Genomic DNA, 23,660 nt, shown 5'->3' with positions numbered 1-23,660 from the left:
CCATACCTTTTCATTCTGGACTATCAGTGCATTCATTAACCCCCATTCTATTCAATGTCCCTGCTAACTGCATCCTTCTTGGATAGAAGAACTGCCGCACTGCTCATGTTGCCCGCCCATTCCAGTTCTTGGCTGCGATGTGAGATTGACATACGGGCATATGTTAAGGCTATCATACCCTACATATACCGTTATTATGAGGCTTTATACTAATTGTTTTCCCTTTACCGAAAAGTCTTCTCGAGTTTGTTCCATAGTAGGGAGGTGTACGTTTAAACAAAAGGACGGTAAGGCTAACCATTCACGAAGCAGGCCGAGCGTGTGCGACATCCGCCTCAGCTGGCTAGTCACAAAGCCAAGAGAAGATTGTTCTGTCCGTTCGCAAATTTGAAGATAAAATCAACATTGATTCACGGTGGAAAACTCGATGCGTCAGGAGAAATAGTGAACTACTTATATTGATCCCTTTTCTCTATCTACACACACACACACACACACACACACACACACGGGGCGCAGCCATAGTTGCCCATATCCCCCTCTCCATCCACTCGTATTGGTATCACCAGCTTTTCTCATAAATCGAAGACAGAAAACAGATACATCCCTCCCGGGAGAAACAACACAGAAAACAAAGCCTTCACGGGCCTAATATTTCAACAAACACAACAAAAGGGTGTCTCTCTCTCTCTCTGTGTGTGTGTGTGTGTGTGTGTGCGCGTGTGTGTGTGGCTATACAATAAATACATGCACGGCTTGGATTTACATCATAAAATAAAATAAAAAAAATAAAAAAAAAAAAAGGACGAGGGGAGCGAAAAAGTAGGAAGAAAGAGGAGAAAGTGGCCAAAAACTTAGACCCTGGTGGTTTCGCAAAAAGGAGACACAAGAGAAGTGTATACGATAGAACAGCACCAAAGCGGAGGGAAAAAAAAAAAAAAAAAAAAAAAGAAAAAAAAGGGGAGACGGAGAACTAGGAAATGGAGAGGGAAGAGGACATAATTAAATTATAGCAGAGAGTAATAACTCCTGATGGCTAGTAGTTAATAGTGGGCATGGTTTCGTGACAAAGAAAAGCCTCTCTCTCCAAATCCCCTTAACAGTAGGTTAAAAAGGGGGGATGGGGAAAAGGACTGGGCCAACATGACATGACTCCTAACATGATGCCTTGTTTCTATCACAGGCAGACAGGGTAATAATAAAAAAGAAGAAAAGAAAAGAAAAGGGCAACCCAAGTATATGGACAAAAAATTTAAACAAAAAAAAAAAAAAAAAGAAAGAAAGCAGCAACGTTTTCCCAAAATCCAGAAATCTAATAATCGGATTCGTACACGGAATTACGATGCGGATAATGCGCAAAATTAGTCGTTGATTGTGAGAACGCTCCGGCACCAGTTCTTATGCGACGTTCTAGCAAGCGGGAAGAAAAGAAAATGATTAGCATTCGTTGTCCCCTGACCAAAGGAGGAACAGCGTATACAATACCTTTCTCAAAATCACGCCACCGTTTCATCGTGATCTTGCTGCTGTCGAACTCCCCCTCATACTCGATACCGGCCTTCTTCGTCTTCTCCCCCGCCGTCTTGCGCGTATCACCCCAGCTGAAGTCGTCGAATTTCCAGTAGGCGTACGTGGGCAGGACAAAGTTCCATATCGGCAGAGACAGCAGGTAAATAAACATCCACATGACGTAGGACAGGCGATGCGCCGTGACGACGATCAGAACAGCGGGGAGACCGAGAATGAGCGCGAGAAGGATGAGCGGAATGATCTGCACGGGTTTCTTGATGATGGAGATGATGACGACGTAGAAAGTGAACGAGATGGCGGCGGGGAGGACCAGGGTGCCGACGAGCTCCATGAACACGACGAACTGCATGCTGAAGCAGAAAGTACCGCAGAGGTCGCGCACGAGAATGAGTTCCATCAGGTTGTGAACGGTACTGTTGATCCACCGACGACGCTGAGAGAGAAGGACCTTGAACTCGTCCGGCACGGTTGTTTTACACACGGCCTGCGGAACGAAGACCTGCTTGCGCTTGGGGAAAGTCTTGAGCATCAGCGTGGATAGGTATCGATCTTCGCCAAGAAGTAACAGGTTCTTTTTGTGCAGGGTGTCGACGACGTTCTCGGAGTAGTGCTCCACCACGTCCGGATTGGCAAGGATTGGCACCCAGTAGTTCTGTCCGCCCTTGGGGGCCTTTATGCGATACATACAGAAACACCCGGGCAAACAGGTAACACCACCGAAGACGGACTCGAAAGACTTTGACAGATGATGGGAGATGAAGTACTCAAACACCTGAATCATCGTGACCCAGCTCTGAGCTTTATTTGCAATCTTCGTCTCGCCGCAGAGACCCATAATTTCAGGATCGCTGACCATCGCAGAAATCATATGCGTAAGGCTGTCCGGGAACACCTTCGTGTCGGCGTCGACCATCAGAACGATCTCGTAGAAATCCGGCGATATTCCTGTGATCTTCCACAAGCCGTTGAACATTTCGAACTCGAGCTCGGTCATCCGCTCGTCAAACATGACTTTCTGAAGGAACGACATCAGGATGATCTGGCTGTCACGTTTACCCCTGTTTCCTGGTTTGCTGTTCTTCGCCTCGTCCGGGGTTCCGCATTTCACGATGACCATCATCGGAACGCGCTGCTGCTTCTCGCGGGGAACGACGGAATTCTCCCCATAATCGTAGAATCCGGCGTACACCTTGGCCATGTTGTGCCTCTTCGCTCCACTGGCAACGGCAACGTACGAGAACGCTTGGACATCTTCCGGTAGCACGGCGTAATCGCCCATCATGCCGAGACAGATCTCCGGAGTGGTCAAGCTTTCGCCTTTACCCTTGATCATACCATCGCAGATAACGATGATCGTCTTGTGGCTGTTCGGATAGTCCGTCATGGCGATGGAATCTAAGGTTGTACGGAGACCCTCCTCGCCTTCAGAGTACGCGGTGACCAGACAGATAGCATGCGCCAAGGGGTAGCCAAACGGTTGCCACTCGGGGGGTGGCTGGGGAACAACGGCCTCGTGGATAAGTTCGGCGGGACCCTGGCCCTCGATGTCGCTGATGGTAGAGTAGCGAGGATCCGGAACCATGAGACTGGACCGACTGGCGGCGACGCTCTGACGATTGAAGGGCTCGGCGCTCAGGGTAGCCTGGCTGGAATTTTGACCGGCTTTGTACATGGCGGACGGCGCGTTGAGGCGGCTGCCTGCGTTCTGGCTTGCCATTGTCGTCGGCACGGGCCGCTGCTTTTGAGCTCCCATGACGTAGGGGCTGGAGAAGCGGGATGTCGTGGGGAACAGGCTGCTTCCACGCTTTCCTGGCGCGGCGGGATCGTTCAAGCGTGGGCCAGGGCGATATATATCATCACTCCAGTCTTCGATCTGGCGCTTGCGCTCTTTCGATTGTGGATCGATCGCGGTCTTGGGAGCTGCAAACCGCCTTGCGATAAACCATTGGAAGCCCAGTGCGAGGAAGAACTTGACCGAAACAACGGAGAGGATGAACACCAACGAGATGTACAGGACGACCTTGGAGGCGATACAGCCGACGGTTTCGGTGTCCACGGAGCCCACCTTGACGATCTCGGATAGACATCTCGCAATCTTCTTATCCTCGCCCGACTGGAACATATGAGTGATATCCACCCCCTTGAGGTCCGGGTTGGTGCGCAGATCATCGAATCGTGCCGGGTAGACGACCTGGCTGGTATTGAACCACGCCAGGAGATCTAGGTCGAGAACGTTGCCGGAGTAGACCACCAGATTACGGGTCTTGTTCTTGACGTCGTCCCAGGTGAAGTAGACCTCGCCAGCGCTTTTCAGATTGTAGAGGGCTCTTCTCGCTTTGCCCGTGGTGTGGCAGGCGTATCCGGTGTATCGGGGCTCGGTGAAGTTTGGCCTGGTCGAACCATCCTGGTTGAACAATGAGCAAGGGAAATACCAGCCCATCTCCTTTTCGGAATTCGTCGGTATCTCGGAATTTTCGACAGCGGTGATGAGCCCCTTGCACTCGCCGTTGACGTTCTGGAAGAGGAAGCTCGCGTCCTTGCCACCGTGTTTTTCGGGCAGGTCGAAGATAACGTTTGAACCGCCGGGAATGCCGATGGCGGCAGGATGGCTCGATTCGACCAAGTCGTACGCTTTGCCGTGGATGATCAGGTAGCCGAGACCGACGTGGTTGACCTTGAGCCGTACGCCTGGGCTGCCGCAGACGACCTGGGTGAAGCCAAAGGTGAGGAAGCCGACGAAGCCGCAGATCAGGAGGATCAGACTGATGAGGCCCATCTTCTCACGCCAGGCCCTCCTCTGCGCCTTGGCGGGCATCCCGAAGCACTTCAACAGGAAATCGGGGCACCAGAAGGTGACCATCGCGCAGTACACGTTCCAAAGGCTGGGCGGCCGGATCGCATCCAGCTCTTTCTGACGCCTCTTCTCCTCCTCTCTATGGGACCTGGACGCCTTCCGCGACAGTTTTCTGCGCACGTCGTCCTTATTCTTGCCTCCGCCGGCACCACCGGCGGGGCGTGAGGATCTGGCGGCAGGGTGTGGCCCACGGCTGTAGTCGAGGCTTGGGATACCGCCGCCGCCGCTGCTGGCCTTTTCACGTTTCAAGCTCTTCGTGTCGGTGCTGCCGGAGCTGACTGTCTCGGCCTCGATGGGGTCCTCCATGACGGGTTCGTTACCGGTCGTGGAGGGGTAGGTGGGCATGTTCTGGGCGTGCTGGCGGTAGTGGTAGTTTGGGTGGTCGCGGTTCATGCGGGTCCTCTCGGGCCGGACGAGGCTGCGCTTGCGGTTCAGGCCACGAGGGGAGGACATTGAGTCGTATTCCTGCGGCGAGGACGGGGAGGGGGAGCCGGTGGAGAAGTAGCCTTGATTCCGGCGCGACTGCGAGGAGGGGCTGGCGGGGCTGTCGGTGTATCCGCCCGACTCGATGTCATGTCTCCGCCGGTGGTAGGAATCGCGGAAGGAGGGCTGTTGGGACAGTTCATGCCTCCCAGGCCGTTGTGGGAGCGACATGGTGTCAACCGCGCAAGTCGGACTGTGAAGGGTTCCCCGGTCAACCAATGAGCCCAAGGGATCTCACAGTGAATTGTATGTTTGGGGGGGGTATGAGAGGGAGGTATGAGAGCGAGGTATGAGAGGGAGATATGAGAGGAAGATATGAGAGGGAGGTATGAGAGGAGAGGGTTGGAACTGACGCTGTCTGATATCAACAAAAGGGAATTTTGGGGTGTGGTCCTCTTGGAGATATCAGGAGAGTATCTAAAAGAGATTAGGGCTACGAAGCCATGCGATGCACCTCTGGATGGCTAACTAAGAGGGCCAGCCGAGAATAAAAGTAATGGTAACAGAAAAAAAAAAAAAAGAAAAAAAAAAAAGAAAAAGAGAGAGGTAATTGGGTAGGGTGAGAATGGTGTCGTAGGGGTGTCCCGATGGTTTTGCAGCCCCCTTCGAGCCGTACTCGCGTCACGAAGCAGGGCCGGTGTATATGTGTGTGTGTGTGTGTGTGAGAGAGAAAGAGTGAGAGATTGGACACCGAAAAGACGACACGGGCAGAGAATCAGTGCAAAAAGAAGCGATCGCGATGCCAAGTCAGAGTGCAGATGGATGGGGATGGCGGAAAAGAAGGCGGGCTCTGAGGCGGAGTTGAGCGAGTGACGAGAAACAAGCAAAAACAAAGACGGTATCCCCCTTTTCCTTTTCTTTTTCTTTTTCTTTTATCTCTTTTTTTGTTTGTTACTAGTAGATTGGTGAGGTAAGAAACGAGAGGCTCGATGGAGAATGCTGGAGACGAGGGTTCAGGAGGGCATCGTGGAGCAAATCCAGGCACGAAGGCGCAGAGACAGACAGACAGACAAGAAACAATAACAAGACAAGACAAGACAGACAGAAAAGAACAAGACAAGACAAGACGAGACGAGACGAGACGAGAACAGAAGTGCTTCCTGGCTGGGGATTTGCGCTGCTGCTGCTCTGGCGTCTTGTAAATTCTGTATTGTTGTTGCAGCGAAAAAAAAAACAAGGGGCAGCAGCCACAGAGACACCGCCGGGTGGTTTGGCTTGTAATATTTCCAGGCTTGTTGTCTGAGACATCCAGCCGACCATACCTCATCTGGACAAGCGTCGCCGCGATGGACGAATCAGCGAGTGTGGAGCAGCAGGGACGGGTCGATGAAGCTTCCATAGTGGCGACGAACGCGGCGGCTGATTGGCCGTGTGGGATCGAGTCAGGCTCCAAAAATGGACAAGCTCAAGGTCCAGTAATTACCGTACGACGTTTCGCACGGGTCACGCCGGGCAGCGAGCCAATGGCGGGCACAGACGGGCGGCCAATGCGAGCCGGCGAGTGGAGCATAAGTTTCACAATACAGGGCGTGACGGGGGAGATTTTCGTGACACATGGAACCGAGTGGCAGACTTGCCGTGGCCAGCCATTTCCATCATTTCCATCGTTCCATTCGGCCTGGAGAAACTCGGGGGAAAAGTTGGTGGGGTTGAACCGATGTCACGATTGCCGGGCACGGCCGTCAGGCCACCACAGAGCCACGTAGTAGAGGTAGTAGAGGGAGAGTATAAAGTAGAGTATGTACCTGCATTTGAACCCTCTCTTCTCTATCGGCTTCTCCCCCTCTCAGCTGCCTAGAGATTAGAAAGTAACCTGGTTTTTGTCGACCGGATCTCAGAAACTTCCCTCCCAACCCAATCCCGGCCCTGCCAAGTGCCGACGATACCCAGTCGACAGCACCCGAAAAGGAAAATAATGACAAATCGAGAAACAAACACACAGAGAGAGAGAGATAGAGAGAGAGTAACCATACCAAGTTAATTAGCACCTGCACTCAATCTCATGTTGGGCAATAATTTTAAGGTTTGACTACTCACTCATTGTAGGGTGGCTGTACGGAGTTACCGAGTACATCTACGCATTCACACTGCCACCTATATAACATTAAGCTCTCAAACAACGCATTGGATCTGATAAACTTCTTCTTCAGTGTGTCAACTGCTAAGAATGGAATGTCTGGTTACTCCGTACATGCCTCGGGGGGTCCAAAGTCACTCAATGATTTGACCCACAACACTTTCGGACACTGATGTCAGAGGCTGAAGTTGAGCATCCATCCACTTTTCAACCACTGACTGACCCTACTCTGTACTTTCTTTTCCATTGACAGGAGGGATTGGCATCATTGAGGATTGTGAATAAGCATGGAACTAGCCAGCCGATGCCACACACTCAATTGAACCACAAAGGGCAGAATCAGTCTGTTGTGAAACATCCGGTAGGCCGGTCTCAAAAAAGCCCATCTGCCGTCATCGTCGTGTCGCTGCACGATTCTCTCAAACATCAACAGCGGCATCCAGGTCCAGCATCGCACTCGCGGCGCAGGAAAAAAAAAAAAAAAAAAAAAAAAAAAAAAGACTTCAGCTCATCCAACAGCTCCATCCCCCTCGCCAATCATCAGCACTGAGCTCGAGGATGGTGAAGGGAGGGAATGGGTGCAAAACTGGCGTCCAACAGTTGGGACGGGTTCGGTCCTGAGAAACATCAGGGAGGCAGTCTCCGGAGAAAGCTGCTCTTATATATATATATATATATATATATTGAGAGCTCTCATCATGTACTGTCATGGTGAGCAGTAGTGTGTGGGCAAGCAGCCCAGAGTGTCAGTGACATTGAGAGCAAAACTTAGTTTATTATTAACTTGACTGCTGTATCATATAGTTAGCTGTCAGACTGTTCAATGAAGCTTGAATGACATGTTGATATGATACATATATACATATATAGCATTGAAAACAAGCTTTCATCTGATAGGCTCAGTTACTGATAAACTTTGTTACCTATCGATATAATCTGCATGAGCGTTTACCTTCACTCCTACATGTCCTTTCAGCCGGTCAAGTCAAGAATCCACCACGATCCATGTTCTCCATCTGCCAACCGAGGATGGCGCCCTCGAAACGCTTCAGCCTCACGACTCCATCTTCCGCCACCATCTTCCGCCGTGGCACCGGTGTTGACGTGATCCACGTGGTGCAAGATGTTCTTCAGACCGGGGCGCTCGATGCGATTTACGAAAGAGAGGGGCCGAGGTTGATCTACAAATACACAACACAGACAATACCCTGTCTTTGTTGTTCATGTCAATACGCTCGAGGGCAGGGAGAATGCTGACTGAGCCAACAAACTTTTCTCAATGAGCTCCCATTAACGAGTTCTTGCACTCAAGATTTGAAATAGCAAATCGTGGTGTTTAGAAAGGGATGTTTTTTTTTTTTTTTTTTTTTTTTTTTTCATGCATAACCCAGCCTCAGTTGACCGGGTTATTTAAAAGCGGCAGTCCCGCCTCTAGCGCTACTCTGGGCCCAGAACGATATGTAGATAAAAAAATTTGGAATTAGCAATTTATGGGGACAAATCCCGATCATTAACAGGTAGTTTACCATGTTTAGTTGGGTCCCGGTCTTTTAAGAGACTGCTCGATTAGTAGGAGGTTCAGGCTCACTAATTATTAGAGTCTTTTTCACAGAGTGCATCTCCACAGGCTAAAATATAATAATTAGGCAGGTTCAGCCCGCAAAATTGAGGCTCAACAACAAACCAAAAACACAAATAACATAATGCCGGGAAAGAGCCGGCCGCAGCATCCCTGTAGTAGCAAGACCGGTCTTAATTCGTCTTTTCTTTCTTCTTCTTCACCTCTTCTTCTTCTTCTTTTTTTTTTTTTCTTTTTTCCCCTTCTCCACCTCTTCTTTTTCTTTTCCTTTCTACTTCTTCTTCTTCTTCTTCTTCTTCTTCTTCTTCTTCTTCTTCTTCTTATTATTCCTTTTCCTTTCCTTTTCTTTTTCTTTTCGGCTGTGGCGGACTACAGATCTCTTGAACTGGTGGAGTCGAGACAGATGCGGTCAGAGATGCCGAATTGGGTTTGGTTATGCGGTCGACTCCAGATGGAACATCCGCTAATGGTCACGGCGTCTCATCCCACCCCTCCGAAGCATGCTGGACTGTGTGCATATAGTCATGGTTATGCAGTTATGTTACTTCACAGTGTCAATATGCAGAGAGGGGTATCCAATTAAAAGAAAATAAAAGAAAATAAAAGAAAATAAAAGAAAATAAAAGAAAATAAAAAATAAAAGAAAATAAAAATAAAATAAAATAAAGTAAAAAAATATTCAAATGAAAAGACAAGAAAAACAGAGTCAGGTCAGGTCAACTCGTGACAGGAGATGCATCTCCGGTGTCTTGGGTTCATGGGCATGTCTCAGGCAAAACAAAGAGAAGCCCCGTCGTACATCATAATCATCATCATCATCATCATCATCATCCTCCTGCTGCCCGCTTGCGACGAACCGCACGTGGCGGAGGCATCAATGCTTAGCCGAAGTGACTCGACGAAGCACGCAATATTTTCCCTTTTTCTTTCTTTTTTTTTTTTTTTTTTTTTTTTTTTTTCTCCGCCAGACCGGCACACTCAGCCTCGCTCCCCACGTCGCTCGTCAAGCGAGAAAAAGAGACCCTAGACGTGGAGGGGGCGTTACATATGCGGTGAAACTATTTCGACGGGCTGAAATCTGTACGAATTAAGGACGTATATTTTCTCTCGCTCTCTTTTAAGTTAGTACTTTAATGTAGCTGCATCTCCGCCGGGTCAGCCTATCTGGGGCAGAATCCGCCCCTGATCTGCGGCTGAGCAGACCCTCCGCTAGTCTGTCTGCCTCGAGTACGGAGGATTCTGTAGTATCGGGAAAGAGAAGAAAGTAAAGAAGAAAATAGAAGAGAAAATAAAATAAATTGAAATAAATTGAAAGAAGAAAAAGAAGAAAAGAAGAAAAGAAGAAAAGAAGAGGAAGAATAGGAAGAAGAGGAAGAAGGAAAAAGAAGAAAAGAAGAGGTTGTAACTATCTATATTCCATGCTGTTCTTCTGTGTTCGTCGAGATAAAAATAATTCCATCGGAGCCGTGGTAACTCATCGAAGCTGTCTTACTGGGGAACAGGCGTAATCGTGAACCAAAACCAGCCCTGAACCGACCAGAGTTCCGTTTCCCCAGGGCCCAGCGGGAAAAACGGGGGGGAAGGGCGCCCTTCTGGACAACTCCCATGGTTTGACTGGGTTCGTGGGCAACCCAATGGTTGACTCGGTTCGTGGGCGACTCCCATGGTTTTACGGAGCACTAGGCTCATGGATAACTCTCGTGGGTTTACTAAATTTCCCATGGTTAATGGGGCCTCGCGGCACTGGCGCTCTGAAGCTGAGTTTCATGGCGCTTTGGGTTCGATCCCGCAGTTTTAAAAAAAGAAAAAAAAGGGCGTCCTTCAGTCTGGTCTGCCTTCCAGAGCCGCAGCGGAAGCGGAAAAAAAATTAATAAATAAATCAGATTAAATCAAATTCAAAAAAAAAAATAAAAGAAGGGAGGAAGAGAAGCAAATAGCATCAAAATCAAATATCAAAAAAAAAAAAAAAAAAAAAAAAAAAAAAAATAAGAAAAAAGGGAGATCGTCTCTCTCCTGCAGAGCCGTTTTCTTTTCCCTTTCGACTCTGTGCCAGAAACGTTATTTTGTCTACTCCGTACTTTTTTACAGGTAAGAAGTTCGGCTATTTAATTAAACACATCTCCGCAATCCCAGCAACCCGCCATTTATATTTTTTTATCTTTTTATTTTATTTATATTTATTTCTCCCTCTCTCGCTCTATCTCCTCCCCCCCCTGGAGGCTTGGGTGTCTGTGTTGAGACAGGTCCGTTAGCCCCGTTAGATCGTTTTTGACGAGGTCGTTGAAACTTAACCAACTCCCTCTCCAAACTGCCAACTGCCCGCTCGCGTCCCACGTTTTCCGGTCTCTTGGATCTTCTTCGCCCTCCCTCCATCCAACTCCACCCTCCAAGGAAACCCGGCTCGAAATTCCAACTCATTCATTCTTTTTCTTTTTTCTTTTTTCTTTTTTCTTTTTCTTTTCCTTCTTTTTCATGCGGCCATTCGAAACTCTCCATGTGTCCTCCTGTCCCGGTCTATTGACTTCTCTCACTCATTAATCTCTTGTTCTCCTGTGGCTGAGTTTAGGAGAGAGGTACCTCTAGTCTTCCTCCCGCCGCAAACTGTCGTTACCCCCTTGCGTCACATCTGTCGCTACTCCGTGTTCGTGTCGTCCTTTCGCCTCCCCCCCCCCCCCGGGCGGCGGCGTCACCTTCGTACGTTCGTCCACACACCCTCGAGCCTAATCCAGCCCTGCTCAGAGGAATAAAAATCCAGTTGTAGGTTTACCGAGGCCAGGCTCCTAAAGAAAACAAGGAAAAAAAAAAAAGAAGAGAAAGGTAAAAGAAAAAGGAAAAAAAGCAAAAAAAAAAAAAAGAGACAGGTAAAAGAAAAAGGAAAAAGAATTCCCAATTACTCTGGCTACTACCGTTCTCCTCGGGGGTTGAAATTCCACAAAGACCAATCCATCCATACACTCTTCTCTCCCCCCCTTTTCTCCCAGAAAAAAAAAAAAGACAAAAAAAGGAAAAAAAGGGCCCTACAGGCAGTGTGCCGTAGTTGGGTATTCCAAAGTCGCACAGAGATCTCCCACGGCAGCTCCCCATGTGTACCTGTGTTCTCCGATGACGTTGCGAGGGTAGTTCTTTAAAAAAACCGAAGATCACAGACTCCATTCGACCAACATTGCAGTGTTCTTCCCACCCCCTCCCCCTTTCATAGCCCCTCCGTCGAAGGCCACAGTTGTCCCCGGGCCTGAACCCCACCACCATCTGCGGCTTGACAGTATCCAGATGACCGGCGTGTAATCCTCGAAGACACAGTCAGAAATCATCCGCTCAGTTGTTGCTGGGACAAAAAAAGGAAAAAAGAAAGGAAAAGGAAAGGAAAAGAAAGGAAAAAGAAAGGAAAAGAAAGGAAAAAGAAAGAGCACAGTAAGAGTTTCACCTGGGTGTGAGAACTTTTCTCTTGGATGCTCTATAGGATATACGTACCCTTCTTGTCCTTTTAATGCTCCATCTGATTCTGTTCCAAAAAAAGGAATTGTGTTGAATTGGTAGATTCGCAAAGCAATTCCCGCAGATATTTTCCCATCATGAGTCGGACAGCGGAGCTACAGCCTCCCCTCTCCCCCCCTGAGCCAGCGTACCTCAGGTCCTCGGCTCCATTTCCTTCCCCTGATCACAATCCACCACCTCCACCTCCACCCCTGATGTCTCCAAAGAACTCGAGCAAACATGTCTCGAGACTCTCGCTTCGTGAAATACCGAAAAGAAAACCTGTCGGTCTTTCCGAACTGGAGGCCCACGAAAGTGCCGTCATGCACCATTCGCCAGTGTCACCCGTGAGGATCGACGATCCTTCTATAATACCAGAAGCTTCATCTGCTCTCGTCGAGGATGTGAGGAATCTAAGGTTGTCCCAGGAATCCGGGAATAACTATAGTTATCAAGAATATCCCCCTCGCCGCAGCTCCTTGTACCAAAGTCCTCCCCCTGCTCAGTACTCGCAAGATCAGCACGGGCCCATGGACGACACATCGGGTATTCCCCCGCGAGGCGATTCGCTCAATCATGCCGGGATGCCGCAGCAATTCTCACATTTGAATGGGCAAGGGCGCCAGGTTGAGACGAGAAGTTCATCGAGTAGAAACAGCCTCGAAAGCTTTCCCGAGGAACAAGAAAGCACCCAAGGAAACCAAGAGCCCGAGATCTACCAGCCCCTGCAGTATCACCATCAGCCTTTCCAGGAGCATCTGCTCGACCGTGTCGGGCATCGTGGATCAAAGAGCACAATCATTTCGGCTTCCGACTCCTCCTCTACCGGAGGGCAATCAAATAACCTTGCACCGGGAGGGTTGGTGGTTCCACGCCCACCGTCAGCATATTCGGATGGCAGGGGTCGCACACGTTCCCTCCAGCTCTCTCCTTACGGCCATGCGCGCGCGGTATCCTCTCACTCGGCTGCTTCTCCAGACACCAGACCCCTATCCTTCGTGGACTTGATGAACGTACCGTATCCACAACCCCCTCCGGCTCCTGCGACTCTCAGCAATGCGCATCTGCGGGCGTCCGTGGGGAACAGCGCTTCTCTGCTAAGCCATAAGCAGACATTTGAGATGTACCTGGCGAACGTCAAGAAAACTAATGACTCAGGGGCGCAATATGAGTTTGCGGTGTTTATGATCCATGCCGCACAAGAGGCTTCTCGGCCGGATTCCCCCGCCGCCTCCAAACAGCAAGAGATCGGGTCCGATATCTCGAAGGCGGAATTGCTTCGAGAAGCCAAGGCGATCTTACAGCGTCTGGCTGATCGTAGTTATCCGTACGCGCAGTATTATCTCGGTGATGGGTATGCCTCGGGTCTTTTTAACAAGGGAAAACCAGATTATGACAAAGCTTTCCCGCTATTCGTCGCTGCCAGCAAACATGGTCACGCGGAAGCTGGGTACCGTGCCGCCCTCTGCTATGAGTTTGGCTGGGGAAGCAGGAAAGACGGCGCAAAAGCAGTCCAATTCTACCGACAGGCAGCATCCAAAAACCATCCCGGGGCAATGTTACGATTGGGAAAAGCGTGTCTGACTGGCGATATGGGTCTTAGCAAGCGCTATCGTGAAGGCATAACCTGGCTGAAGCGAGCCACCGAATCGGCGGATTTCCAATACAATGCCGGCCCGTACGAGCTGGGTCTCCTCCACGAAACTGGTTATGGAGACGATGTCTTCCAGGACGAATCCTATGCGGCGCAGCTGCTTACGAAATCTGCGGAACTCGGACATGCGGAGTCGAATTACCGACTTGGAGATGCGTATGAGCATGGGAAATTGAGCTGTCCGCGAGATCCGGCCCTCAGTGTGCATTTCTACACGGGTGCTGCCCAGTTGGGACACCCGATGGCGATGATGGCTCTCTGCGCCTGGTTCATGGTGGGCGCGGAGCCCATGCTGGAGAAGGACGAATATGAGGCGTACGAGTGGGCGAAAAAGGCGGCTGAATGCGGTAAGTCTCTTTTCCTTTTCCTTTTCCTTTTCCCCCTTTTTTTTTTTTTTTTTTTTTTTTTTTTTTTGGTTTCCCCGAAATACATCCCACAAAGTACGCATATAGCCCATATGCTGATTTTGGCAAAAAACCTGCAGGGCTTGCGAAAGCGGAGTATGCGGTGGGCTACTTCACGGAGATGGGCATTGGGTGTCGGCGTGACCCTCTCGAGGCCAATGTGTGGTACGTTCGCGCAGCTGACCATGGCGATGAGCGCGCCAAACACCGCATCGCGGCAATCAGAGCTGCGGCGTCAGGCGCTGATCCCAAGTCGGCGGCGCGGCGGACGCACGGGAAGATTGGAAAACCTGACCCTGCTACACAGAGTAAGTTTCTTTTTATTTTGCCCTTCCCACTGTGCCTTGTGAGCGTGTGATTCTGATCCAAGTTCTACAGACGATAAGGGGAAAGGCAAGAAGTTCGGTCTCTTCTAGTTCCCAACCTCCTCATTTCTTTCTTTTTTATTTTATTTTATTCCCCCCCCCCCCCCCCCCCCAACGACTTGTTGCTATTGGGAGCCGCGTATATTCGTCACGGTCGCACAGCATTATCCCATCCGTTACGCTAATTGTTCGAGACATGCATTGAGACGGGTTGCTTTTTTTTTGGTTTTCATTGACGCCTCCACTCGCAGAACCGCCTCGACATGAGAAACATGAATTTTCTGTCCTTGATTGTCCAAGATTTTCGCCGCTGACCGACTTACTAGAGAAGGGAGAGAGAAAGTCTTAGTTCCTTTTTTGTCTTTTTGTTTTTCCAAATATTTCTCGCGATTTGGCCCATATTTGGCAAGTTTTCATCGCATTGCATGTCGGCACCGTATTCATTCCCTCCAATGATTGATTTCGCTGCAATTAAAGCTCTCATTGCCCATCATATATCATACCGCTTCTGCAGCCTTGTGCTCCCTTTTTATCATCTCCCCATTCAGCATTCATTGTGCATAAAATTTCACCCCATCTTAATGACTATTTAGCGACATGCAAATATCCTCTCGCTTATATATCCCCCTCCTTTTTGTTTTTTACTTCTTTCTTTTTTTTATTTTAACTGGGCATAAATACGCATCTTGAAGAATACCATCATTCCAACGCTACCTGGGGTATTAACAACACTCCCTCCGCCCTGGTCTTGGGTTGTGTGCGGGCTTTTTTTAAATGCCTTGGGTCTATGGGCTTGACAAACTCCCTTGATTGTGTTGCGTTGCCGTTCATACATAGTTCTCCTCTTTTCTTTTCTTTTAGTTTTTTTTTTTTTTTTTTTTTTTTTTTTTGGGACGGCGGGTGTTTTGGGTGTGTTTGGCTTAGGAGAGGGTTTTTCCCCTTTTCTTCTCTGGGATTATTTCTTGTTGATATCATCCTCCCCGCTTTATTTCATTTTCCGTCTTGACCTATATTCGGATTATACTTGCAAATATAAAAAACGGAAAAAAGTTAGAAAAGAAAAGACAGAATAACTAGTAATTGCTAATAAGAATGATTTGGGCATGACCTGTTTTTCGGGTTTTATTTTTATTTTTTTTGTTTTCCCTCGCATTTTGGGTATATGTAATGTAAATGTGTGAGAGTTAATGGTGAAAGGAGATGTTGATTAATTTTTATTAACCTATGTCTATGTCTATCCTCTTTCATGCGAAAGCCTCTATAGACAGATGCAAAATAAAAATAAAAAAAAAAAAAAGGTAAAAAAAAGAAAAGGGGGTAGTTCAAAGCAGAGGAAGGAAATACGTGACGACCTTAGCCCCGAGTCCTTAAAAACGCCATTCAAAAACACCAGTATTCCGAGTGGAGAACTTCGTGCAATCGGGAAATGTACAGGGAGAATCCTCATAGAAACGCCAATTGCTGCCCCCTCCGAACAACACCACCAGGTTTGAGCGAGAAGTAGGAGAAGAAGACGGAAGCCTATTTCTCCGCGGCGACCTCAGCATCCCTGCTTTTCTTCTCGCGTATGGTCTGCTCCGAATCAATCCCCTTGTTCAGATCATACGACTCCGTGAACAAGCTCAACACCCCCGCAACCCCGATCAGCGCCGTGCACACCGCGTACACGATCCGCAAACTATCCGTGTACGCTTCTTTCAAATTATCCTTCTCCATCCCCGCAGGCATCGCGCGGACGATCTGCACCAGCCCGGCCGCGTCTTTGCTGTACGCACCCGCTAGCGGCGCGAGGTCGGGATATCGAAGCAGATTCTCATGCATTTGATTCTGGAATATGACACCTCCAATGGCCACGCCGATGGCCTGTCCGAAGGCGCGGAAGAAGCTGAACATCGCGACGGCGATAGACATGTGCCCGCTCAGAGCGGAGGCTTGGATCGCGAAGGCAAGGGAAGGGAAGAGCATACCTAGACCCAGGCCGGCGGGGAGTGTCAGGAAGATCCATCCTGCTATGCTGGTGTGCACGTCGAGAACGCAGAACAGGCCCGTACCGAGAGTGGCGAAGAAGAATCCGACCCAAATGGCCCAACGGTAGTGGCCTGTTTTGGTAACGACTATGCCAACGATAGCGGCGGAGGGAGCCACGGTGAAGGATAAGGGGAATAAGCTGACGCCTGCGAGGATTGGGGAGTACTCCTTGACTGTTTCATAGTAAAGAGGCATGTAGTAGAGCGCACACCAAAGGACAAGCCCGTGCAGCACGGTTTCGATATATGTCAGAATAGCCGTGCGAGTGGCGAAGATGGTGATGGGGATCATGGGCTCAGCCGCGAAATAAGTCTCATAGACGAAGAACGCAATCAGGCCGACTGCACCGACAATCAGTGGCACAAGCGTTCTCCAGGAGTCCCAGGGATACATCACTCCTCCCCAAGTGACTGGGATCAGAAAAGATGTTGCGCTTCCAATGAAGATGATTGAACCAACGTAATCGATCCGCCGGAGTTTAGACATCAGTGACGAGGGAAGGAAGTTGAGTTTTAGGAAAAGGATGACAAAAACGATACCGAACCCAATGAAAGGGAAGTTAATATAGAAGATCCATCTCTAGAACACGGTCAGTGATGTGGAGTAACTAGACGACTTCCTGCGGGAAAAGCTTACCCAGGAGACATCTTGAGAAAATCCTCCGCCCAAGATCGGTCCAGTAACAGATCCTACACTCCACATGGCGCTAAGAATACCAAAGTACTGGCCTCGAAGTCTCAAGGGAACCAGATCAGTCACAATGATTTCAGACAGGGCAATCAGGCCGCCGCCTCCAACTCCTTGAATTGACCGTCCAACCAGCATGTGGGTAAAATTTTGCGCCAGGCCGGCAACAAGGGACCCGGCCAAGAAAAACGCAATTGCCGTGAGAATTAAGGGTTTGCGGCCGAAAATATTGGATAATGATGCAAACGTGGGTTGGAACACTAGGAAAATCCCATCATTGGTCAGCCATGCGGTCTTGGGTTGCCAATCGACGCCGAAAATGGGGTCAGTTCCGGGGGGGGTTCATACCGGTTGAGCAGAGAAGAAACGATGTTCCACTCCAGAACGCTTCAATTGCCGTTCCATGGAGCTTGGAGGCGATGATCTGATAAGATAGATTTAGTGTCGGCGAGCCAGTCAACTTTAGACGGGTAATTTGCCAGAAAAGACTCACCGGCAAAGCAACAGATATCGAGGTACCATCAAGGGCCACCATCAAGGTGAGAGTAGCGAGAGTCATGAAGACGAGCCATGATCGAGTTGACAGTTTGAAATTCTCTGCCCCGTCATCTGCTTTGAGCGAGCCTGTTGATGACGCCTGGGCCGATCTCAGTATGCCGTTGTGCCCTGCATATTCCTCTTCGGATCCTTTCTCGCCATTTGCTGGTCGCTCGAGAGGGGGGTTTGGCGACGTTGACCAGTGTTCTTCCGCCATCATCTTTCTTCCAAAAACTGGCTGAACCGCTGTTGTTCTACAGTTGTCGTGCACCAGGGCCGTTTCACCAGTGTTCTCAACGCAATACCAAACAGACACGAATATCTAGCGAATCAGGATCCCTGGCTTGGGGGGGTCCAAAAAGTATGCGAAAACCTTTAGAGAGAGAGAGCCTGATAGAGAGCGGAAGAGGGTATATCGTCTGATCAAATAAGATCAAGTTGGCCAAAGAACAATCAAGGAATGGGGGAATATCCCCATATATACGAGGTTCAACGTCTCCATCTGGATCTTCATTTTGAATCTTTTCCAAGCGTGATTCATCTCAGCAACATTTATCCGGGAATCTCGGATCGGACTAATTGTTTGCATGCTTTTCTGAATCATGGCTGGTAGGGATTGATGAACTCATTTTGTGCTAGAGAAGTAAGCGATGTTTTGCAAAAGCTGGTGTAGGCAGCTAGATTTCTCCAAAGGTGATTGACGGACATGGGCCATGCTTTTGCTTCGGACGTAGTTAGCATGAAAGTGGAGTTGAGCCCTGCCATTTGTTAATCCACGTTTCCGTTAGCAGCAGCGTAGGGCGCTTGATCTGGAGGAACCTGCCATGATTTTGGGTTCCTCAAACACGGGGCCCTGGCGTTTTGAAGGATCTTTCGCTGGCCTGGAGCATGCCCAGCGCTTCATGACGTCGAGGCGGATCGGGCTCGGCTGAATAGCACTCGCAGAGCCTACCGCATTGGGTATAGCGTACGGAGCTAAGCCAGCTCGGCGTCAAAGTTCATCCGAACGCGAATCCAATCTCTTGGAACACGGCGACAGTTCAGGATGCTGCATTTCCCAGCTCGATACGATAAGAGACACAGCAGGGCTGTGGGTATGAGTTGGTCCAATGGATCGGGGGCCTGTCATTCTCAAAGTACAAGTTTGGTTGAAAATAAAGATCAGTAGCTTCTATTGACAGTTCTGAGTAAACATATTCTAACTGTATGTAAAGCTGGGGAGTTGTTTGGAAGCAAGTTTCTTTTTCTTTTTTTTGGAGGAGTTGGAGAGAGAACAGAGCTATCTAACAGTTCCGCCGACCAGCTCCGTCTAGGGCGTGGAGGTAAACCGATGGTGCGCAGACAGCAAGAGAAACTAAAAGGCCTCAAATCCGCACGCGGAAAGGGGAAGAGGGAATATACAAGATAACCCTAAAATGTTCAGCAAAACCACACACAGAGTCGAAATTGAAATCTTTGAAAAGCTACAAGAAAGGTAAATGATAGGAAGGAGAAAAGCCGAATAACTCAATGAAAATATGCACCGGCCAGCATGACCCTCCAGGAAACCGCAATATGTGAATCAAAATTTCAAATAGAAGCCCTCTCCAGAACGTTGATATCGAAGACTAGCTACCAATCATCATCATCTTGCTCTTTTCCTTGCATAGCGCTTTGCCTGGCCCTCAGGGCTTCTGCAAGACCACCCGCAATGCTCGCATTGCTTAGACTGCTTGGAGTGGCGCGACCACTACCAGCCGGCGACTCATGCGAATTCATGCTTACTGCGCTGTCTCGAGGGGCTGCGGCAGGGGCTGCTTTGCGATTTATATCTGGACGTTTAAATGGAGGGGCCGGAGGTGCCGGTTTGGCCTTCGCAGCTGCACCGTTGACGCGTGATGGTCCATTGGGTAATGTATTCGATACGGCAGACTTTGACTGTGGTGGAAGACTAGGTGGTGGCGGAGGAAGTGATGGAGTTTTAGCTACTATTGGCTCAAGATAGGCCTCGGGAGCCCATCCCTGGGCTGATGTCTCTAGATTCATACACAACCACCAACCTATGAAATAGTTAGCTGTGTTGCGGAGTTGCAAAGCGGAAGAACGTTGGATAAGATTATACCGTTGCTCTCTTTCGTAACCACCTGCACAATTTCACCTTTTCGAAGAGGTAATTCATTCGATCTGCCGCTGTCAAAGTCATAGAGGGCTTTGGCAGTATCTTTCTTCGGCGCGGGAGGCTGGGTCGGTGGGGGCGGAGGGGGAGGTCGATTTTGGGAGCCTGAGTTAGTTCGAGCATGTGCTGCAGCGACTGCAGTAACGGATTGTGCTACCGGTTTAAACTTCTCACCAGCAGGCTGCTTCGCTGCCCGCGGATTTTCAGGGAGATTTTGAGCAACTGGTTTGGGCCGTGGTGCAAGCTTGGACGGCCCACCTCCTGGGCCACCAGGTCGCAACAATTTGCCCTTGGTTATTGGTTTACCGGGGACCTGTTTTGGTCTCGGCGTAGGTTTGGAAACCGAATTCGCCGGTTCTCCAGGACCAGTACGAATCGTGCCACTCTTGTAGACATCATCACGAGGTACTGCAGGATCTTTAACTGCCTTTACGACAGCCAGTTTGCCTGGTTTCTTGTTATACTCGATGCTATAAACTTGTTAGCATACGGCGACAGAAGAAGCAACCTTGCACACTCACGTTTCTCCAATTCGCAAATTAAGCTGGCCTCGGAGTGCATTTGTGAGGTAGGTAAAGAATTCCGTCTTGAAGACGCAGCTGATGAGAGGATCAGGTTCCTGTTGAGCCCCAACCCCAATGGAAAACCAGTCATCCTTCAGATTTGAGGTGCTGACGAACTTGATGGCGCCGATTGGAATCATGCGCTCCGCCAATATGCTAAGTTGATTATTCACAAACTTTTGCACAACAACGTACACATTGCGGGAAGTCTGGGCATATGATATTAGCCATGAGCCGTCAAAGACTGTGATAAGACTTACCAGTATTAATAGACGAGGTGAAGGTTTGCTTGAGCGACCAAATTTAGTCACCAAGAGTTCGCATCGACACGAATATAAAATGTTTTCCCCACCTAGCCTATTAGACGAAGTCGTGCGCATTATGTGGGATGAACAACTTACTGCTAATATTGATCGAGCTCTTAATGACGTCCCCCATATCACCGGCGTTACTAATGCCGAGATAATCGCCTAGGAACCTCCTCGAGCCAACTAGACTATATCTTCGGCGCTCCTTCCTACCACCTAGAATTTTATGACCCTGATCACGCAGTTTGATGAATTCAAGCCCCCCTGTAACTCTTCTCCAGAATCGTTGAATGCGGATGGCGCACTCGGTCCGGTATCTCAGATAGTTACGCCAAGCCCGTTGAATTCTTGTAGCCATGTTATGCCAATATCGATCTCGCATATGCTCCAGTGCGAAAAGTGTTTCGGGAGTCTTGATAAACGCTTTCGCAACACCCATTTGATATTCTTCTGGAGGAATGCTGGTATCCTTTAAGATCTGGCGGGCACCGGATTCGGCATCGCCTGTCCAAGTATACTCCCCCGCATACGATGTCTTCGGAGAAAGAAGATAGAACCGCTCAACAAACTTTTCGAACGTTTGACGATAAGCAAACCCTGCTCTTCGAATTCGAACATTCTCTTGTAAACCGAGATATTTAATTTGATGGATCACGTTTGCAACGTTGTACTCAGACGGGGACTTGTTATCGTTTGGTTTGATTGTTCGAATATAAGAGGGTTGCGCTTTTGCCAACGTTGTGACGAGATCGTTAGCAGATGCCTTAATCTTGTCTCCTGCGGTCGGAGGCCGACGTTTATCATCTTGATTCACTCGGTTCGGGAAAAGTGTATGCAAAAAGCTATTGGTGCTAGAATTAACGAGATTCAGAAGATCTTTGAGGAGCTGGTCTTTATTTTTATCTGTCATTCCCTCCACAGCATAGGCAACATCTCCGGCATAATGTTTGACGATAAATTGACCCTGCCGGGACTCAAAGTTAGGATTTTGAGACAAAAAGTTTAGTCTTCCAACGAAGGTCTGGTCAGCCGCCCCTGAATCGGCATGGGCGGTCGCACAGGCATCATTCAGCGCTGCAAAGACACCAGGCGGTCTCTTGTCTTCGATCAACTGGCAAACAACTTTGTTGTCGAAGTATTTGATTGGCGTCCACTTAATCTGCTCTCGAGCATATTCCTCCTGCTCAGTTTTCAAGGTTAACTGAATAAAAATCTGTTGCAGCTTTTCGTTGACATAGTTAATGCAGAGTTGTTCGAATGAATTTCGTTCAAAGATTTCGAACCCGTAAATATCTAAGATACCGATCGTGTTTGTCACGGTGCCTTTTGCGGTCAACGATGCATTGACTCGCTGGACGATCCAGTCGAATAAATTGAAGTAAAGGGCCTTTGCTAGAGCATCCCGTACTGCAGTAGCCTGTACTGTGTTTAGGGGAACCTCATATATCGAGCCTCTTCGCCCACCTCGCGCTGTCTCGACAATTCTTTGGGTTAGCGCTTTCTGCACTCCCTCAGCATCCACTTCTAACAGATAAGCAACAAAATCGATAATGGATTGATCATTTATGGAAGCATTAGAATGATCATCTTCTTGGAATTGCATATTTCCTAACCACAATATCGCGGATAGGACGCGAAAGATATTATCTTGCTCCGCTTGACGAAGACCAATAATTCTCATTGCCTCTATTGTCTCATTGAAGTCTGCGGCATCATTCATCCCGGCAACGTCGAAGCATTGTGAGCGGCTGGTATATACATACGACTGGGGCTGCTGGATACCGAAAGCATCTATACCATGTTAGATTCCATGTTGCCAGGAAACATAGGATGTATTACCTCTGTAGGATTGCGGGGCAGCTTTAGTAAACTGATAGAATATGTGGAAATTCCGTTCATTCTTTATCTGGCCCACAACTCTAGACTTCTCGAGAAGATAGTTTGTAATGGTCGCGCCGACCGGTTCTCCGACCGAGTTGAACTGCAGCTCCAGGTATTTTCCGAATCTTGAGGAGTTATTATTTCGCAGAGTCTTCGCGTTTCCAAACGATTCGAGGAGTGGATTTGTGGCAAGAACCATGTCCTTTGTCTGCTGAATCGAAGAATCTGTGCCGCCGGACACGTTTGCGATATACTGCATAAGGCGCTTTGCGGCTTCCGTTTTCCCAGCTCCTGATTCCCCAGAAATAATGACACATTGGTTTTCTTTATATGCTTTCATATTATAATATCCGGCTTCGGCCACTGCAAAGACGTGTGGAGGAACTTCGAGCCGGTTCTTCCCCCGGTACGATTCGAGGACCTTATCGGTATAGATACCCACTGCCACCTATCAGGTCGAGGAAATCTTAAATCCGTCTGAAGTACTTACAGTCCCGGAACGGATTGACAGAGACCAGCACATGTCCAATGTATGTCTGGTGTCGGCTAATGTTAGTAAGGAAACAATATACCAGTCAGGGGCTGGGGGGCGGATGAAATACATAAATCTCGCCGTGCTCAAAGCGCTTCTTCAAGTTCTCATTGATAGCCTCATTGGAGACTTTACTGAGCAGTGTTAGATCTGAGACACCGATTTCCTTTTTCTTCGTGCTCTCGAACACGGCCTTTTTAACTTGAGGCCTGCCGCCAGCGCCCGCGTCATCGTGTCTCGATCGCCCAAAGCCTCTACTCTTTTTCTCTTCCTTGTTTTTGAAAGGGCGTTTTGATTGACCCTATGGTAAATCATATCAGTACCAAAGATCGTGCGTTTCTCCACGTAAATTAGTGAAATCCAAGCGGGGAGGTCGGGCTCACCATGGCTCATTGGGTGCCGTGCGCGAAGTGCTCACCGGAACGGTTTCCTCAATAACTTGACACTGATTTCTCCAAAATCTATAGTCAAAAGCGGTACGGCCGAAACAGCCAATCTAAAAACGCTGGGAATAGTATCAAAGAGCGAATATAAGCATACGGATCAGGT

General features: G+C 48.9%; 5 protein-coding genes across 5 annotated transcripts; 2 read left to right on the top strand and 3 right to left on the bottom strand.

The window, feature by feature from the left end:
* Positions 1-1,115: 1,115 nt before the first annotated feature.
* Positions 1,116-5,340, bottom strand: CIMG_08766 (chitin synthase 4). The gene is made up of 2 exons (XM_001241602.2): positions 5,221-5,340; positions 1,116-5,060 (listed from the first exon to the last, which is right to left on the bottom strand). Exon 2 carries the CDS (start codon positions 5,036-5,038, stop codon positions 1,313-1,315), a length of 3,726 nt encoding a protein of 1,241 aa, XP_001241603.2. The 5' UTR covers positions 5,039-5,060; positions 5,221-5,340; the 3' UTR covers positions 1,116-1,312.
* A 456-nt stretch (positions 5,341-5,796) lies between these two features.
* On the top strand, positions 5,797-6,573 carry CIMG_08767 (uncharacterized protein; the record flags this gene model as incomplete). The annotated part of the gene is made up of 2 exons (XM_001241603.2): positions 5,797-6,005; positions 6,120-6,573. The coding sequence occupies 2 exons, from the start codon at positions 5,797-5,799 to the stop codon at positions 6,571-6,573; spliced, it is 663 nt and encodes a 220-aa protein (XP_001241604.2).
* Positions 6,574-12,095: 5,522 nt separating this feature from the next.
* On the top strand, positions 12,096-14,509 carry CIMG_08769 (chitin synthase activator; the record flags this gene model as incomplete). Its single annotated transcript, XM_001241605.2, has 3 exons — positions 12,096-13,998; positions 14,136-14,363; positions 14,434-14,509. 3 exons carry the CDS (start codon positions 12,096-12,098, stop codon positions 14,469-14,471), a joined length of 2,169 nt encoding a protein of 722 aa, XP_001241606.1. The 3' UTR covers positions 14,472-14,509.
* A 1,113-nt stretch (positions 14,510-15,622) lies between these two features.
* On the bottom strand, positions 15,623-17,892 carry CIMG_08770 (drug:H+ antiporter-2; the record flags this gene model as incomplete). The annotated part of the gene is made up of 3 exons (XM_001241606.2): positions 15,623-17,027; positions 17,085-17,395; positions 17,484-17,892. 3 exons carry the CDS (start codon positions 17,890-17,892, stop codon positions 15,942-15,944), a joined length of 1,806 nt encoding a protein of 601 aa, XP_001241607.2. The 3' UTR covers positions 15,623-15,941.
* Positions 17,893-18,820: 928 nt separating this feature from the next.
* On the bottom strand, positions 18,821-23,656 carry CIMG_08771 (myosin-1). The gene is made up of 9 exons (XM_001241607.2): positions 23,495-23,656; positions 23,182-23,412; positions 23,070-23,115; positions 22,538-23,020; positions 20,792-22,489; positions 20,651-20,742; positions 20,349-20,599; positions 19,774-20,297; positions 18,821-19,711 (listed from the first exon to the last, which is right to left on the bottom strand). The coding sequence occupies exons 1-9, from the start codon at positions 23,495-23,497 to the stop codon at positions 19,284-19,286; spliced, it is 3,756 nt and encodes a 1,251-aa protein (XP_001241608.1). The 5' UTR covers positions 23,498-23,656; the 3' UTR covers positions 18,821-19,283.
* Positions 23,657-23,660: the final 4 nt, after the last annotated feature.

This window comes from Coccidioides immitis (genome assembly GCF_000149335.2).
Source record: "Coccidioides immitis RS genomic scaffold supercont3.3, whole genome shotgun sequence".
Classification (NCBI taxonomy): Eukaryota; Fungi; Ascomycota; class Eurotiomycetes; order Onygenales; family Onygenaceae; genus Coccidioides; species Coccidioides immitis.
The sequence above is the reverse complement of the archived record's forward strand: the minus strand, read 5'-3'. Positions and strand labels throughout refer to the sequence as shown.